Below are 17758 nucleotides of genomic sequence, written 5' to 3'. Positions count from 1 at the left end.
ACACAGAAAAATACTCATATATTGGAATGGAGAGTGTGAGTGAACCCACACCTTTGAACATTTACTGCTTCCACATAGTTTTAGATACAGACATCATTTGAACTTTAAATGAGTCATGAGACTTTGACCTACAAATCTTGAATTTACATGTTTTTTCTATCTTTTATTGTTTTTGAGATATTAGAGTGTGAGTTTTAAAGTCTTTTCTTGCTCTTCCTGTGATTTTATAATGAGTGTGTATTGCGGAATGTTTCACAGCACTGAGAGTGACACCAGGAGCAGTTGGAGAGGAGGATTTTAGAGTACACTTCTTGTGAAATCTCCACATAAATCCCATTGCTTTGGCCTAATCTTACATTAAAAATCATATTTTAGTAGGAAATTCCGTGGCGAATCCATTGATACAGCTTTGAAAGTGGTCAGACTTATAGTTTAGACGTCAGAAGCCTCAGTTTGACACAAAGTTCATGCCTCCCCATTGTTTTACATTGTAAGGGTGATGTGGCCCTGCAACTTTGAGGGCTTATGAAATCCAACCTATTCCAGTTATTACAAAGTTTTTAACAACTTTTTTCAGCATAGTGTCATAACTCATCTATTAAAGTTTGAAGCTGATACCATCAACGCCCTCGGAGGAGACAGCATTTGTTTGGGGGCCAAAATTGGGGCAAAGTCTTATTTTGAAAGGCTAATTGCGGACTTTCTGTTGGATTTAGGTCAGGGGTGTCAGCATATGATTTGTAGGTCTTGATGAGACAAATAATTGAGTTTTGGTTTGACCTCTCTACGACATTCCTATGGGCCTTGGTGGCCATTTTAGTTACATAGGTGGCGCTAGAGAGTACATTTTGTTACTCTGGGGGTTAATTTTTACATTTTATCAAATTTTTTACCAGACCTGATGTGCGTGCCAAATTTGGTGAGTTTTTGAGCATGTTTAGGGGGTCACATTTAGGGTTTAAGTGGCATAATAATAAAGAAAGAAACAAACACACGAAAAACAATAGGGTCCTCGCCCTTAGGCAAGGACTACTGTTTTACAGTAGTCCTACTGTTTTACAGTAGTCCTCTGCCTTTTGGGCTCAGTCCCTAAGTATCCTATGGATTGGATGATGCTGAGAGTGAATGACTTTTTGGGGTGAATCCGGTTCCAACTGTACACAAACTGTGTAGTGTTAAAGCTGCAACAGGAAAATTATGTTGAGCCAACATATATGAACAATGAATGAAACTTCAACTAACAAAATAATTACATCACCATCTCAAACAATGTTACAGTGTAAAGGTGCAGGTTCACATTTGTTAGCAGCACTTGTCACCTGTAGTGAATGTCTGTCACTCATTACCTTGATATGTGAGTTATAAAATCTACATGAGACAAGTCACAGGAATCATCAAAATGATGCCCTCTGAGACAAATGAATAAAACCTGCCCTGAAGTGGAACACCTGGAGAAGAAGCACAGAACAGAAGATTAAAGCTGAGGGGCTCTCATGGCAGCAACTTGATCAAAAGGCAGAAGATTGGAGAGGATGGAGGGCTTTCGTTGATGGCCTGTGTCCCTTAGGGAATAGAAAGGACTAATGAAATGAAGTAGAACAGTCTGAAAAGTCCTGACAACCTGTGATTTTCCACCAAAGGCAAGAAAAATCATCCATTATCTAATCTTCCCACAGTTTATAACTTAGGGCAACAAGATACATTTGCAGTCTGACTCTGTGTCTTTGTGTTTACCTGAAAATATATTTACATTGATTTTGGGACATATTGAGGGGTTACCTAGAGGTTAGGTGAGTTTCAGTCCACCTGTGCTTATTTGAATTTCAATTTGCACATAAAAAAACCCCTTGAGTAGACAGTTTTTATGCTCGGCTGAGGTGGTAACGTTGGCGTATCAATAAAAGGTCAAATGCGACAAAGTGCAATGGAAACAGATTGAGCGAATAAGTCAAAACAACCACTTACATTTCCGCTCCACTGAAGAGCCGAAAAACAGCTGCAGATGCAAAAATCAGATCTGTGTGGAGCGATGAGGAGACTGTTACACTCCACAAATCAATACATGTAACAAATAGAAATGTCATATTTCTATCATTGTTCTCTGCGTTATTTATCAGTTTGAGGTTTAACTGCCGCTCTTTTAATGACGTCATCTTGTTGGAAATGGAAAATGTAATGTAAAAATAGCACCACCTGCTGTTTATCTCGATCAATATACTAGAGGTGTGCCCAAATACAGGTACATTATTCGGCAAAGCACAATTAGTGGGTTTTATACGAATATTTGTTTGATACAAATATTTTTAAAATTATTTGTTTTTGGGAAGAAAACTGCAGTCTCAGTCTCTCTCCTCTGCTCTATCAGCAGGTGTCAACAAAGGGAGTCACATCCACCTGCTGCATGATGCATATTTCCTAATTTGGCCATCACTCTTGGAGTTGAGGGTGTTCCCCAGAGATAAAGATGAGCTACTGACACACATGAAGCGCTCCCAAGGGACTCTCCATAACCTGTTGTTCCCCTTCTCCTTTCCGCAAAGTTAGGTTGTAAAAAATAGGCAATAATTGAAAAGTGCAAAGCAATAATCATCTTTGAAGTTTTTCTCTACATATTACACGGTGTGCTGTCTCTGTGTTATGGGTGTATAAATAGGTAGAGGTCCGTCTGCAATGAGGCAATGAGTTAAGTTTCAGCTCAGTAGTCAGAACAGTCGTCTATGATCTGGGAGACTCCAGTTTGAGACCCGATGTGGGGACCTCCTTCGTGAGGTAGTTTATTCATGAACCCTTATTGTAAAATTAAAAGCGTAATAATAACAAAAACAGGATTTTTAAGCCTCTTTCCACTTTTATTCGAATACAAATACAAATACAAATAATTTTGCTGCCTAAACAAATACAGATACAAATACAAATACTGGGCTCTCTGCACACCCCTACAAAATGCACTATTCCAAATATTACAGTTCACAAAACAGCAGTGGATGGAAACTCTCTTTGATTTTGCCAATATTCTGGATATTCAGTTGAAATTTAGGCTAAATTTGGATGCTGGCTATCGTAAGCACAGAAACAAGGAGGTCACTGACAACAATTACAGTGTAAGCAGTAACAGAAGGAAAATGTGAAAAATGTTTGACAGGTGGCAGAAAAAGACACTTTTTTTCTTTTTTTTTGCTTTTTGCATCACAAGGTGCAGATAAAACTGCCAAATAGTGAGGCAGCAGTGGTTTGTTTACCTTTAGCCAGCTGGGATATTAGTCAACCAACTCGTGTCAGATTATCCCCAGCAGAGAGGCCATCAGACGGCAGATCATCATGAGTGACAGGTGCTGGAGTGAAAAACTTGTCTAAGCCAGGGAGGAGGAGGAGGGGCGGGAAAATATCCCACAGTTTGCTGACTCAAAGTGAAAAGTTGTAACTTTATCAGCTTGAGATCTGCACTCACTTCACTTTATGACTTCTCATATTAATTTGAGGAGGATGATTCGATTCGCTGCGGTGCGGTGAAGTGGGATTGGATGACGTTGGGAAAGAATGACGTCGGGGGTTCAGTTTAAAGCGCTTTCTGACTGAGCTCACACTGTGAACACTTAAGTATGTATCATCACATTTGTGCATTCATGTGCACATAGCGAGTCTAAGCGTCCCTGTTTCTGTGTGTGTTTGTGTGTGTGCGTTCGTAATTGCACACGTGTGTATCTGAGCAAGTGAATTTGAGAGTGTGTTTGTGGGTGCACAGTTTGTCTCCAGGTTTGTGTTTCTCCTCCTGCCACGTCAGTCCTATTGGCCACGGTCTATATTTAGCAGTGGAGGTCGCAGCCAAACAGCGTGGGAGAAGCTTCTGAGAGAGACGTGAGCCTTGGAAGGAGGTCAACATAGTGACTGAGATGCGCTGCGAGCGGGATAACAAGAACTGAACCGGCGGTAACGTTAGCGGAGGTAGAGGGGGCTGAAACCACGTCTCAGAGCGATCCAAACACACCCACGCACACCTAAAACGCCCCACCTGCTGTCTGTAGCTCTTACATATTCACCTCAGTGAACTTTCCATTCAGAAACACAAACAAAGGTTACAAAAAAATATACCAAGAAAACAAGCTGGTTGATTTATTTGGAAATGCAACTTGATTCAACATGCACCAAGAAAATGTCGTAACATCTACCTTTTTATGCTGCCTTTAAATGCTGTGGGAAATATTAATTGTGACCTTAGGGTATGATATAAAGCAGGGGGTATATGGGCCATGCTGGTGGTATGGCAGTCGAGCTATGCACTGTATCATATAACAGTATGTAACATGTAACTGTAACATCCTGAGTTCAAATTTAGCTGGGGGGAATTTTGTTGTATGTCATCACTCTCTTTCCCTCTGCTGCTCTTTACTGTTTACTGTCTTACAAAAGGTGAAAGTGGCACAAAAATATTATAAAATATGTAGATATAAAAGGATCATCAAGAAGCTGAGTTGTTGTTTTTAAGGGCAGAGGGTCAGTGTTTAACCAATGATGGAAAAAAAATAAGTGTTTATTGTATTGTTTGCAACTTTGAAAACCAAATAGGACATGTCAAATATGTAGATAGTCAGTAGTGTAATTTTTATTGTGAGGTGTAAAGTGGTTATTCAGGAGGTAGAGACTGTAAGAACGTAAGAACGTGTTGAGAGTGCAGAATAAGAGAGAAATGGAACCTGAGAGAGGATGACATTAAATATTCATGTCGTGTTTAATAATAAAATGAAGTCATTCATACTCAATCAATTCAGTTCAACAAAAAAAAAAAAAAAAAAAAAAAGTTGCACAGACATTTCGCCTTCCATTCAGGCACAGAGAAGCACTTTGTTCTAACATAAATCATCCAAGAAAAACACTGAAGGTAAAAACATGGCAGCGGAACACACTGTTAGCTGATTTAACACCATGTAGCATCTACGCCGCTATAAATCTTTACAAAGTTTTATAGTCATATCAGCTCGTCTGACATTTTACAAAGTCTAGCACTTCTTACAATGTCTAGTATCTACTAAACAATGCAATGTGAAATCTGATAATGATTAATAGCCAGACAGATGATGAATATACATAGATAGATAAAAACAATTCAGGAAGGAGGAATTGTGTGATGACTTTAACAAACATAGCTGTCATCCAGGCAGAACCGCTGATGTATTATACTCCTGTTACATGACTGTGCAGGTCATGTATTTCTAATTATGTCTATCTTAATGTTTATTGATGACTAACAAAACAACATCAAAACATCCAACATAGACATTAGAGAGGCAGCTCTGCAGAGGTGAAGCTTTTTTCACACATTACTGAGAATACACTAATCTCTCAATTGAGGTTTTCAGAGGTCAATAAACTGTTCCGTTCATTCAGAGTGTGGTGTTTTTTGTTTGTTTGGTTGGTTTTTTTGAGGGTGTTTTTTTTCCATGAGCAGACATACAACTGTGATGAAACAACAGGTGGATGTAATCAGAGTCCAGCCACAGTAAATGATCAGTGTTTTGGGCAAGATGACCTTGTCTGAGTCAGTTTTGTCTTAAAGTTATAGTATATAAACTCAATCCAAATCATTTACAGTATGATGCTGCACATCATGAAGAGCATGAACCTTCCCAGAATGAACAAATACAACAATTGTCTCGTTTGAAAACCTAAAACTATGAATGGTTCTCTGCTTGGGGGATCCAGTAAACTCTACTGTTTGCACATTCAGCCCATAAACATCCAAGGAAAATTAAAGTTAATGGTATAAATTACCAGCACAAATTTAAAAAAAAAACATACTCGTTATAGATAAATGATCTAGCCAATATTTCACTTCTGATCTGATCACTATGACTTGCTTCATCGTACTACTTCCATGTTAGCTACCCTGCCGGCAAATGAGTTCAAACCACTGACTTCAATCATTTCCTTTAAAAAGCAGTTTGTAAAGTGTTGTTTGACAGTGAATTTACATCAAAGGAGTGGAGCGGCTAATATCTAAAAAAAATGTTAGAATTATGCAAAAGACTGATTTCATCGAATGAACTAACAGTTAATTGTGTCCAAACCCTGCAGTATAATTAATAAGACAATACAGGACTGTTTCCCAAACACATTTGAGCAGTAAGGACCTATATTTGATCAGCTTTAACACTTATTTATAGCTTTTGGCACCTATCTAGTTGTGTTGAAATCATGGGGTCATAAATAAAAGATCTCAAATGATCTTTTACCCATATAGAGAATAACTTTACAACAGTCAGGGAACAAAAATGAATTTATGGGCAACAAATTTAGGAGAGAATAGGATGAAAATATCAGTACTTGGTCTTTAATGAATGCAATCCAAAAAGTATTGGAGCATGGTACACATGAGTGAATCATTTAACAATGACCCATCAAAGAATTTTTCTTCTCATGAAAAAAGAAGAGAGTTTATCAGTTACCAATTTCTCACAAACATGCATATGACTCCTTTAAAGTTAACGTCTCTTCGCTGAGATGTGTTTGGGAAACTGTCTCACCCCGTCTGCACCCTCCCACCTCAAAAACAGAAGGGCAGATAAAGTGCAATACCACCTCCGGGCCACTAGCTACTGCTGCTGTCCTTCTGAGGGAGACACCTCTGCCAGGGGCTGCAGGGCAGGGCCAGCAGCAGAAAGAGGATCCCGCCGACGATTAGGACGGCCCCCGCGCAGCCGATACACGACACCGACCAAGAGAGCTTATGGTCGAGAGGAACCGTGTGGTCACTGGCCAAGAAAGCCATGACGGACTGGTGGAAAACCACGAGAGACAGAAGCACCAGGATGCCTATAAAGGAGACAGATCGATCAGATGATTTACTGTCAGCCCAGATCATCTTAAATATTGAGCTTGTGCTTATTTCCCTGTGTGTTGTTGCCTTTACCGACCTGACAGAATGAAGCACACTGATGCTGGCTTGAGGAAGAACAAGATCTCTTTGCTGAGAGACATGGTGATGCAGATGGCCCCCATCACCATCAGGAACAGGCTGACGAGGGCCAACGTGGCCGTGGCTATGTTCAGATCTGCACAGGAAAGGAGGACAGTGGTGTTTTCATGAACTGAAAGTGCACAACAGTGGTCATTATATCAGCAACACCTGTTCTTTTGTACTTGGTGGAATTCATTTATTAATGTGTTTAACAGGGATAAACATTTTATTGTTTCATACAATAGACACCACCGTTCAGACAGATTTGTACCCAGTAATGTCCCTTTTTCCGTTAAAAGATCCCTTAATGATGTGTTTGTTGAGTGATGGGGGACAAAATCTACAGCACTTGTTTTGTGCAAAAATGTATTTAAAAGTTTATCTAAAGCTAATATGAGGCTTCAGTCATCCATATTAGTCAAATCAAGTGGATATCTGCCACATTTACATTCTTTTTACTACAAAATTGCCTCTTTGTGTTTCCTGTTTGAGCTGCAGTGGAAGGATTGTAACAAAAAAGACTGAATTTGATGCTATAAAGACAGCAGCTTTGAAACATCAACTTGATTTGACTAATTTAGACGGCTAAAGCTTCATATCAGCTTTAGATAAACTTTTAAATGCATTTTTGCACGAATCGGACTGTGGATTTTGACCTTTATCATGCGGGATGCGGGTATCGACTTACGGACTAGACTAATTTATGTATTTTACATACTGTGCATTCTTTTTATATCTGTGCTTCTACTTTGCATGTTCTAGTTAGTGTCTAACAATGCAGCTCAATGTGGTCTTATTCAATCTACTTTTCTATTAACATTAATATCTTCATGTATTTACTGTCTTGCATATCTTGTATCATGAGTCTCTCTGTTGCATGTTTTAAGGATGTCCAGAATGATGTTTTTTATTAATATTATATATGTTCTTCTTTCTTCGTTTTATTAATTGTTCCGCATGCTGATAAAAGACCTCAGTAACTTTGTAATTTCAATCTCATTTTCATACTCTGTTTTTAGGGTGACAATTTAACATCTGTCCAAGGACTGCAGATGAAAAATAGCCTCTTGGCTAACTCTGGCACATTTACAGCAATGTTTATTAATGTGCACTTTTAAAATCAATAAAGTGAGGCCTATAGTGTCACAGTGATGTGGCACCAGCGAACAATGAGAGTCTAATGTACGTCTGTCTTTTTTTTTCATTCAGCGAATGGCACATTTATTGAGCTGCCAGTGAAACGAGAGGTTAGACGGCAGCTCGGAGACACTTGAACGCAGCGTGGGCGGAATAGATTTCAAACGCTCACAGAGCAGACAATGGCCAAGCTGAAAGAGCGTGGTGAGGAGGTGAAGGGAGACAGAGAGAGAGAGAGAAAGAAAAGGACAGAGAAAGAGAGGGATGACACGAGAGAGAGAGAGAGAGAGAGAGAGAGAGAGGAGAAGAGGTGGGAGAGATGACAGACAGAGGGATGAAGACCAAGAGAGGAAGAAGATGAAGAGGCAAAGAGGGAGGCAGTCATAAAGGGAGAGATGGAGGAGAAGGAAAGGGATAAAGAAAGGAGGGAGTGGGTGGATGAGGTGTGACAGCGGCTGGGAGAGGCCAATAGAGTCGAAAGAGTCGTGTGACTCACTCTTCTGCGTTGTCTTCTGAAACATCACAGCGTTTTCCCCCGTGGTGAAAAACTTGAAGTAGGTGCAGTTTGATTCTGCGGGAGAGAAAAGACGGAGGGAGGAAAAACAGCTACAGTAAACCAGACAGACACAAACAGGTAATCTGCTTCAGATTCATTTTATCTTGATGAACATTTAATTGAAATTCAAGGAGCCACATTTCATCCAGCCCCCTTTACATTTTAGTTACAATTATTCTCCATCAAACACAATCAGCCGTGAACGTCAATGACAAGCTCAAGGTGACAATCCAGCGCTTCCTGCTCAATTAGTATTCCGCCGTCCCGATGATGTGTTACAGTAATTAGAGTTTGGCCGTCAAATAGAATGTGACACCTCTATCTGTTCTCTCGCACATTCGTGCACACAAGCAAGCAAAACACGCACACACATCACTCTTAATTAGTGTGATCAAAGCCGCATCCTCAGAGTGTTCTCGCTTGTTTTTCTTCCTCCTTGCTACAGTTATCATCGTCAGGAGCTGCACTCCAAATCCCATCGACAACATTTAAATCCCCAAAAAACAAATGATTGCTGCAGCCGGTCAGTCAGACAATAATTGACTTTCCTCTCGCCAACCAAAGAGCATGTATACATCTTAATCTCTTATGCAGGACATGGTTTGTGTTGTGTCACAACATTCCCACTAACAATATATCACACTGGACACTGGATAATGTGAAGAGATGTCACTTGAAGATTATTTACACAGTGGTGTCATACATAAAGTTACGATTAGGAGTCCAGTGTTTGCATATATGCAGATGATGCTGATCTATACCTACTTTAATGGGGCACAGAAAGATGATTTTGATCATTTAGAAGCTTTAAATATTTCTGACAGTATATTTTTTATTTAAGCTCTGTATAATTTGAACTTCTGTTGATTTTGAATGTGTGCTTTATGAATAAAGCTACCTCTACGCTTTGTCAGTTAGCAAAAATAGCAATTTTGCATTATATTGCAAAATATAGCTTCAGGTGACTGAAGCTGCAATATTTTTCTCCGCTGTAATCATAAATTAGATGATGTGTGGTCTGAAATTACTAATATTAGAGCATCTTTGCACTGTGCCAAAAGAGAAAGGTCATATTCTAAATCTGGAAAAAAATACATAAAATGTAAAATGTAAAAGATTTCGTAGGTTAAGTTTCTAAAACAGTTTGAATCCGAGCGTCGACTACCACGGCTTGAGAAATTTCTTTTCAACGAGTCATCATGGCACTCCTTTATACACAGTCTATATTTGAATCATGATATTGTTCCAGCAGCTTTCATCTGTACAGCTTTAAAAAAAAAAAAAAAAAAGCAGAACTAAAAATATGACCATAAAATCAATCATGTGGCCATCAAACCGATGACAAGCACACACGTACTGTGCAGAAAGCTCTCGGTGGACTTTTCTCAGTCTGTCTCTGCTTTGCTTTTTAAGTGTGAGTCATTCTTCAAAAGGTGAGTTCATACAGGTGACTCATGGAAAAAAAAAGGGAGAAATCCTGCAAATAGCTTTTATAATCTTTTGCCACACTCAACTAAAAGAGTTGAGCGTGTTCATCCCACAGTCGTGCCTTATTTCCATTAGCTGCTCTTTCTCCTGTAATAAGAAGCTGGAGTAGGAAGTTGTACCAGCTGGAGCGTTGGGGGACTTATTTTCCTCAATTCCCATTTACTGATAATCTTCATCTCACATTACACATAGGCTTTTTTAATCAGTATTTTTTAATTCTCATATTCTCTATACTCAGTATACATGTATTTGGTTTGCAACACGCAATGTTCTTCTTTGTCCACTGAACTATTGCTTTGTCTATCTGTTTTAGTAAAGTATATATTTAGTATCGTGCCGTCTTGGCCAGTTCTTCCTTGCAAGGGCGCTTTCTGACCCTAGTGGGACTTAGTTAATGTTAAATGAAATTGAATTAAATACATAAATGTTCAGGCAACTCTGAGCACAAATTAAAAATCATTTGTTTCGACAGCAAAACAAGAAGCACCTGGATTATCACCCAAGAACAGAGGACTTCCAGGTGATATACTCCTTTACTTGACCCGAAAGCAGCTTGCGGACTCGTTCGTTCACTCAGACTGTGTAACAGTGACTCAACCGGTTAGTCAGCCATCAAACTAGCGAGCCAAACATTGATATGACAAGCCAGAAAGTCAGGTAGATCACTCATTCGCACTAACTCACTCCCTCGAACTGAGCCGTCCAACGGTTCTCATCAGTTTGACAAACTTCCAGTCTGTCAATCACCGGCTCAAAACTCACACGGACCACTCAGCCGTCATAAAAGTGAGAACACCAGCCACCAAACTAGACTGTAAATCTTTGAGTTACCTCCAGGCAGTTCAGCAGGTCCGCAGTTCTCTCTCTCTGGGTCGATATCAGCCACCCACAGGGTCTTTGTGCAGCCTTTCCACAGGCCGTAGTGAGCTGTCACACATGTCTTAAAAATAAAAGGCCAAAAAGACAAAATCAGCAACAATATTCTTTTCCCATCCATCACAGGCTTTTATCCTGTCAGACACCGAACAGCGACTCATTCCTAACAGGAAATTACTGTTTAGTTGTGGATTCTGGCCCCCGTGTTTTCTGTACTGCAGAACAAAATCCTTACAAGATACTTTTCTGAGAAACTATATGTTATATATATATATGTACTAGATGTTTCACCTGGTTGTTATAGAAACTCTTTGGGGGTGACAGCTCCACCCAGTACTCTGTCCCCACACCGAGGACTGTCAGGATTACACCAACGATGGCCACGAAGAATGCAAGCTTGATCTGGTGACAGAAAACAACACAGAATACATATATACTTTAAACCTACTGCACCCAGGCATTCGATAATCTATATAACCTCTATCAGCAGTCTTTATTATTGACCGCAACATCATCAGCTGTTCACTGTCACTGCAACCATCTATATTCCCTATAACTCGCAAGTCTGTCCCACTGTGAAATAGGTGAGTATTTGAGGGTATTCTCATCAACTTTTTTATGCATTTCTGCACAGTTACCCACAAGTCATAGTGTTCTAATGCTGACACCTGAAATCATGAACATTATACATTAATGTTTGTAAATTTTATGTTTTGTTCTGTTTTGTATGTATTTTCTTGTTGAGTTCTGTGTTTTGTGCTTTAACATATGTGTTTATATATTTTAAAGGCCCAGACATTGCAAACTGGCTTAGACTATAAATGCTGTGGTATGTGGCATTAGTTCATGCTATATACTTGACCCCATACAAATAATCATTAAATAAAACTGGCAAAACCAAATTTACATGCATACATTTACAACAGCATGTCTAGCTTTTTATTACTGCATATGAAGGCTTAATCAAGGCTTTCATCTGGTTTCCTATGCAAATTTCACACGGACTAAAAGCCTTACACTCACACTAAGACTTGGAAAAGTACTGACCACAGAAAGGCCTCAAAAAGTGCTGCCCCATTCATTTATACAGCATTTGGAGCCCTTTAAATCTCTTTTTAATGATCATGCATATGATGTGGGGAACTAGGCTTGTTTTTTTTTATTTGCTCTGTTTTTTCAAGCTAAGCTAAGAGCAGATATCCGACAGTAAAGTCTGTGAAGAAGTAACAATCTCTGCATGTTGCTTTTAATGTCCTCGACAAAATGGAACATCAACCCTTCAACAAGCAGTTGAGATGTGTGGGCGAGCTCTTGTACTCCTACTGTACCTTCGAGAGGACCGGTTTTAGATGCTGAGACTAAGGGCATTTTTTAGAAAGTGAAGACATTTTATCTGGTCTTTACTTCTTCAACGGGCTGTTTGAGGGTTAAGGTTTAGCATCAGGTTTAGGGGAGAAGGAAAGTCAATGAGTATCTTCACAAGTGTAGAAGTACAAGCTTGTAACGTACACCTGCAGATTAGTCTTATAGTTATATTTTATATCCATACTGTCTTTTGCAAATATGTATTTTCTAACATTAGAAGCCATTCATGTCTTGCCCTGCAGACTGGCCTGATTTAGTCAAACAGGCGACTGTGTGATTGACTGGTTCTATTAGCTCCGGACTACTTTCATTCAGCCTCGGGGGAGAACGCTTATTCACACAATATGAAAGCAGTCACCTTTCCTTCCTGGGCCTCACTCATAGCATTTCCTCCTGACGCTGTCCTGCGGCGCTTGTTCCCACCGAATGTACCGCGTCCGCTCGTCAGGCCGGCCAGACTCGCCACGCCCTGGGGTGGTCCTCCTGGTGCGACCACCCCCACCGTTCCTGGCATCATTGGGCCAACTGTGCGGCCCTCCTCATCGGTCACCAAAAAAGTTGACCACATTTTGTGACAAAAATAGAAAGCGACTAAGAAAGCAGACTGAGATTCAGTCTTCAGTTTGCTTTGAGCTTTGTCCTCGTTACAGGGACGGTAAAATTCCACAACAAGAAAAAAAAAAAAATGAGAGAAAAGAACAAATTTAAAAGAAAATTGTTGTTTTCTCAGTGTGTGCCCATGAAGAAAACAATGAACAACATGAGACAATGTTGAACTAAAACAGTCATGTACAGTTGTACTTGACAAAAAAAAGAGGATGGGGGGGATGGGGGGATGGGGGGTGGAGGGTGGGATGGGGGATGGGAGGGAGGGGGGGGGCAGAGAAAGGAAGAGGTAGATAAAAACTGAAAAAAAAGAAAAGAAAATGCCAAAAAAAAAGCAGGATAGATAAGTAAAAGAAAAGGTGTTAACCCTTCCTGACTTGAAAACTAAACCTACAGTGTCTCTGAAAACATTAGCAGCAAAATTCAGGAATCTGCTTTCTCTCGAGAAAACATTTGAGAAAAAGTGGCGGCTTTGATGACAGAAACAAAATTGTGAAATGAATCATCCTGGAAAAAAAAAAGAAAATGACAGAAAAGATGTATAGAAAAGTGTTACCAATGAGAGTGTCTGGAGGTAGAGGTCAGGAGTGAGTGAAGTGATGCTTCCTTGTGATAAAAGTATGAGGAGAAAAGAAAAGAAGTAAAAAAAAAAAAGTATTATTCTAGAGGGTTCTGGTTTTGTATAAACGTGCATAATTTCACTCACAATTTAGAGAACAGAAATGTTTAGAGGGAGGAATGATGCAGGAGTAAATACAGATACTACACATTGCACATTTTCATGCCACAAACATGAACCACAAAACAGAACATGAACACTGGTTAACAGATTTCAAGCACTACTGGTTCTGATCCACCCACCAAGCTCTCCCTATTAAATACAATTACACATGTACAGTAAGAGTTTTCTCTTTTCAGCCTTCCAAAACTGTTACAAATGAATGTTTCATGATTTGGCCACCTTGTTTTTAAAATTTACTTAGGCTCAAAACATAAAATTGACTTAGGGCTGTTGTTAAACCTTTAGTTTCGTTTGCACGCTCGTCTGTCTCACAAACTTCTCACATTACAAGAACATTGACAGAGGACAAAAACAGCTCTTTGTCTCCCTGAAAATAATGAGAGATATCCACCGTCACATAAATTGTATGTACATCCGGCCTTGCCCCATCTATACTCCGGCATTAGCATGGCGTGTGTGAAAAGGTAAATGTTCCTGAGTGTAGCTGCGTGTATGAATAGTGCCTGTAATTTACCAGGAACTATGTGTGAAAGAGTCTTAATCGTAAAGTAAATAGTAAAGTAACTTTTGATTAAATGCATTGGTTCTCCTGTAATTGTGTGAACAAATAAATCTACAATGACATCATCTGTGTGAGTTTATGATACAAAAAAAAAAAAACAACAAAGAACTGGAGAGAGCTTCCTCTAAACAAAATAATTATTTGTAATTGCCTCTTCTACTTTCTTCATTAAGACAGAGAGGCAATATAAAAGCATTGAGCGTAGCGGAATCACAATCAATTATCTATTTTGAGATGTTATGTAACAGCAAACACATAAAAAAAAAAGAAAACAGTCAGAATACTCTATTCCGAGACACTTTGTGGTACCTCAGCAGCACGGAAACACTCATCATGTTCAAGCCATAGCCAATTATCTATTCCAAGAAGCTGTGTGATAGAGAAGTCATGCAGATACACTGCTGATGAATTGAATCTTAAACCCTTTGTGTCTGTAGGGTGAATGAAGCAGCTGTCCTGCCGCGTTCCATCAGGATGTGGTGACAACAGACATGACATGCAGTCCTCCTTCTTGTTAGCAAAAATGAAACACATCCCCCGGGGAGAACACATAACTACTTTCACATCAGCGTCTCTCTTGTTAACAAGCTTGCAGAGCGCAAGTTCAGGGCGCACTTTCAGGCAAGTTTTCTTACTATGAAGGACAGATAGGAATACTTCACACCACAGTACAATGCATGAAATATAATATAATGTTGCTATCTCTATTCAGTTTCGCCAATTTCTCCCTTACCTTCTGTCATCAATGCACGTCTTATCAGTAAATTTAACTGTTTTTCAGATGGTTTTCTGCAGATGCCAAGTACTAATCAAATATTTTTTAATAATTAAATGAGATGCACACAACATACTCATTGTCAATTATTAACAAGAAGCTCTATGTATAATATAGTCTACTGTATGAATCATTTTCTACTTGGTATTCTCTTTCTCATTCGAGTCTAGCATTGTCCAAGATATTTCTGTTGCAAATTCCTAAATGACAAATGGGTTGCATATTCAAATCACTATTCAGAAAAACTAAAAAAAAAATAGATTTGATCAGAAAAATGCAAGCAAACTCACTGCAAATGAGTTAATGATCGATTAGTACTACATTTTCACACCACAGGCATACAAAGTATAAGTACTTAAAGGTGCAGTGTGTAAGATTTAGTGGCATCTAGCGGAACAGACTTGGCAGAAATGGAATATAATATTCATAAGTATGTTTTAATTAGTGTTTAATCCCCCAGAAATAAGAATCATTGTGTTCTAGTTACCTTGAGCCCTTTATATCTACAAAGGGAGCGGGTCCTCTTCCAGGGAGCCCGCCATGTTTCTACAGTAGCCCAGAATGGACAAACCAAACATTGGAGGACCTTTTGTGGCCACCGTAGGTTCTCCTACACACTTGGAAGGGGGAGGGGTATTCATTTGATTGTAATCTGCAACATCACCGCTAGATGCTATTAAATCCTACACACTGGTCCATTAAGTTAATTGCAGCTAGAAGTAGTGGTAGCAGTGGTAACAGAAATATATTTTTATTAAATTCTAGGTTTTGAAAAGCTCTAATGTCTAACAAGACACTTTGGCAGGTGTCAAGATGAAGAATCATACTTGCAACCTTTCTCTTACATTAGAGTGAAAGTGATCTCTCCTGCTGCTGGGAAATCTTACTCCTGCAAAACAGACCTGCAGAATAACACTGATAGCACTTTATTATTGTTATGTTATTATCATGCATTTTTATGTTAACTAAATCAGGTGTTAAATCTGTATAAGTCAAAGCTATGTTTTTAACAGCCTCTGTCTCCTAGAAATCTACGTTCATGTACAACTAGTTTTCCCAATTATGCTGCATTAGCAAATGTAATCACCGCCTGGATTATGTTCGGGCGAATTAATGAAGCGCTACATTCATACAGCGCTCTGAAATCGGAGGGAGGAGTTCGGGGTGGATGAGGATGGACGTACAAGATGCAAGACACCAGAGACTGGGCTTCACATCCTGAGTCCTGTGTGTATTTAGGTTTAGGGCAACAAAGGCACTTTGGTTAGGATTGCAGACTTTTTTCTGTATTAAACCAAGATCCTTGTCTTTTTGAAACCATAACAAAGTGCTGATAATGGCTAAACATAACCATAAAAAGTTTAATATTGCTGTAGTTTCTACTCGCGGATATTGTTCTGCAAAATCAGATATTTGGTAAAAGAAAAAGAAAAAAAAAAGACATGCATTGTCTCATAACATTTCACTCATACATTCATCATTTACATTTTTGCAACTTCCCAAATATCTTAATTGACAACATTCGTAATTCATTCAGCATTACGTTTCTATCAGAGCCCATATGCTGATGCAATTTAGTTGTATATGAACGTAAATTTTATGAGACAGGGTTGGTTTTGAAGAAGAATGCATGCAATTAGTCAAAATAGAGGTGATGTGAATCAATAATGGGTTACTTTTAAAAAGAAAAACACCAAAATAACATTCACCTTTGTTACAACAAGTTAGTTGGTTTAAAATGTAATATCAAGAATATCAAATGTTATAAAGCCGTGAAATACCTGTTAGGAATATTAAAATAAAGTAAACTCTGCTGTCCTTACTCATCAAAACTGAACACAGCTCTCCTTATAAGGCATCCAATTGGACACACTGGAAAAGTAGCACTGAAGCACGAGGAAGGAACTCATTACAGCGGCTGTGACCAGCGACAAATACTCTTTGACAAGTTCAGTGTCTCAAAATATCCCTCTTACTGCCTCCAAAAATAAGCCATTGTGGAATCGGCACACAGGGGGGAAAAAGTTCCTGTGTTATTATCACACAAACAGCAAACTTGACTCCATAAACACTCAGCACAGGCAATGTTTGAAGGAGAAGCCAGTTTAGCTTTATTCCCCCCCCCACTCCCCCCCTCCACACACACACTCCCCCTCCCCCCAAACAGTTCAGCAGCCAAAAAAATATCATGCTGAAATTAGACACATTAGTTTTATTTTTCCACTCTTTTAACACGTGCTGCACGCGTGCTTTACAGAGCTCGCCGCCACTTCACAAATATCACAACAATGATATTAACAAATTGCTGACCTGGTTTTTGTGTGTGTGGTTCTGCTCGGAGTGACGAAGGGCGAGGCGAGGCGAGGGAGTGAGGGGTGGTAGGTGAGGGAGGGGAAAAGGGGGTGGAGGTCAAAGTAGCTTGGAGTTACGTCCGAGGGAGTATGGGGGTGGGTGGGGGGGGAGGGGAGGGGGTTAGGAGTGTACGTGTGTGTGGAGGTGGAGGTGAAAAAGAGCATCAGCTAAATGTGCCTGTGTGTGTGTGTGCATATATTGGTGTATTGCATGTGCACAGTGTTTGTGTTGTATGTACCTATGTACACTTACATATAGGGTTGCAGAAATACACATCTATGTGTAAGTGTGTGTGTATGTGTGTGTGTGTGTGTATTTATCTGTGAGTGTGCATGTGCATGCCTCTG

At 39.5% G+C, this 17758-nt stretch overlaps 1 protein-coding gene across 11 annotated transcripts; it reads right to left on the bottom strand.

The window, feature by feature from the left end:
* Positions 1-5781: 5781 nt before the first annotated feature.
* Positions 5782-17451, bottom strand: LOC122969934 (voltage-dependent calcium channel gamma-6 subunit-like). Of its 11 annotated transcripts, none has more exons than XM_044335975.1 (9): positions 17370-17451; positions 15905-15961; positions 13537-13586; positions 12733-12912; positions 11301-11411; positions 10965-11073; positions 8586-8660; positions 6909-7046; positions 5782-6807 (listed from the first exon to the last, which is right to left on the bottom strand). In XM_044335975.1, the coding sequence occupies exons 4-9, from the start codon at positions 12889-12891 to the stop codon at positions 6584-6586; spliced, it is 816 nt and encodes a 271-aa protein (XP_044191910.1). In that variant the 5' UTR covers positions 12892-12912; positions 13537-13586; positions 15905-15961; positions 17370-17451; the 3' UTR covers positions 5782-6583. The 11 variants fall into 11 exon arrangements, with proteins under 11 accessions (XP_044191910.1, XP_044191914.1, XP_044191916.1 ...); XM_044335979.1 differs by having other exon boundaries at positions 13537-13582; XM_044335981.1 differs by having other exon boundaries at positions 12733-12909; positions 13537-13582.
* Positions 17452-17758: the final 307 nt, after the last annotated feature.

Source organism: Thunnus albacares, chromosome 19 (genome assembly GCF_914725855.1).
Source record: "Thunnus albacares chromosome 19, fThuAlb1.1, whole genome shotgun sequence".
NCBI classification, from domain to species: domain Eukaryota; kingdom Metazoa; phylum Chordata; class Actinopteri; order Scombriformes; family Scombridae; genus Thunnus; species Thunnus albacares.
This window is presented reverse-complemented; position numbering and strand designations above follow the sequence as displayed.

What these genes read in the sequence shown, in the direction of transcription:
- LOC122969934 (XM_044335971.1), bottom strand. An exon ending in ACCTCCAGACACTCTCATTG is followed by an intron (nt 12,913 to 13,536) that starts GTAACACTTTTC and finishes GTGACCGATGAG; the next exon opens with GAGGGCCGCACAGTTGGCCC. An exon ending in AGAGTTTCTATAACAACCAG is followed by an intron (nt 11,074 to 11,300) that starts GTGAAACATCTA and finishes TTTATTTTTAAG; the next exon opens with ACATGTGTGACAGCTCACTA.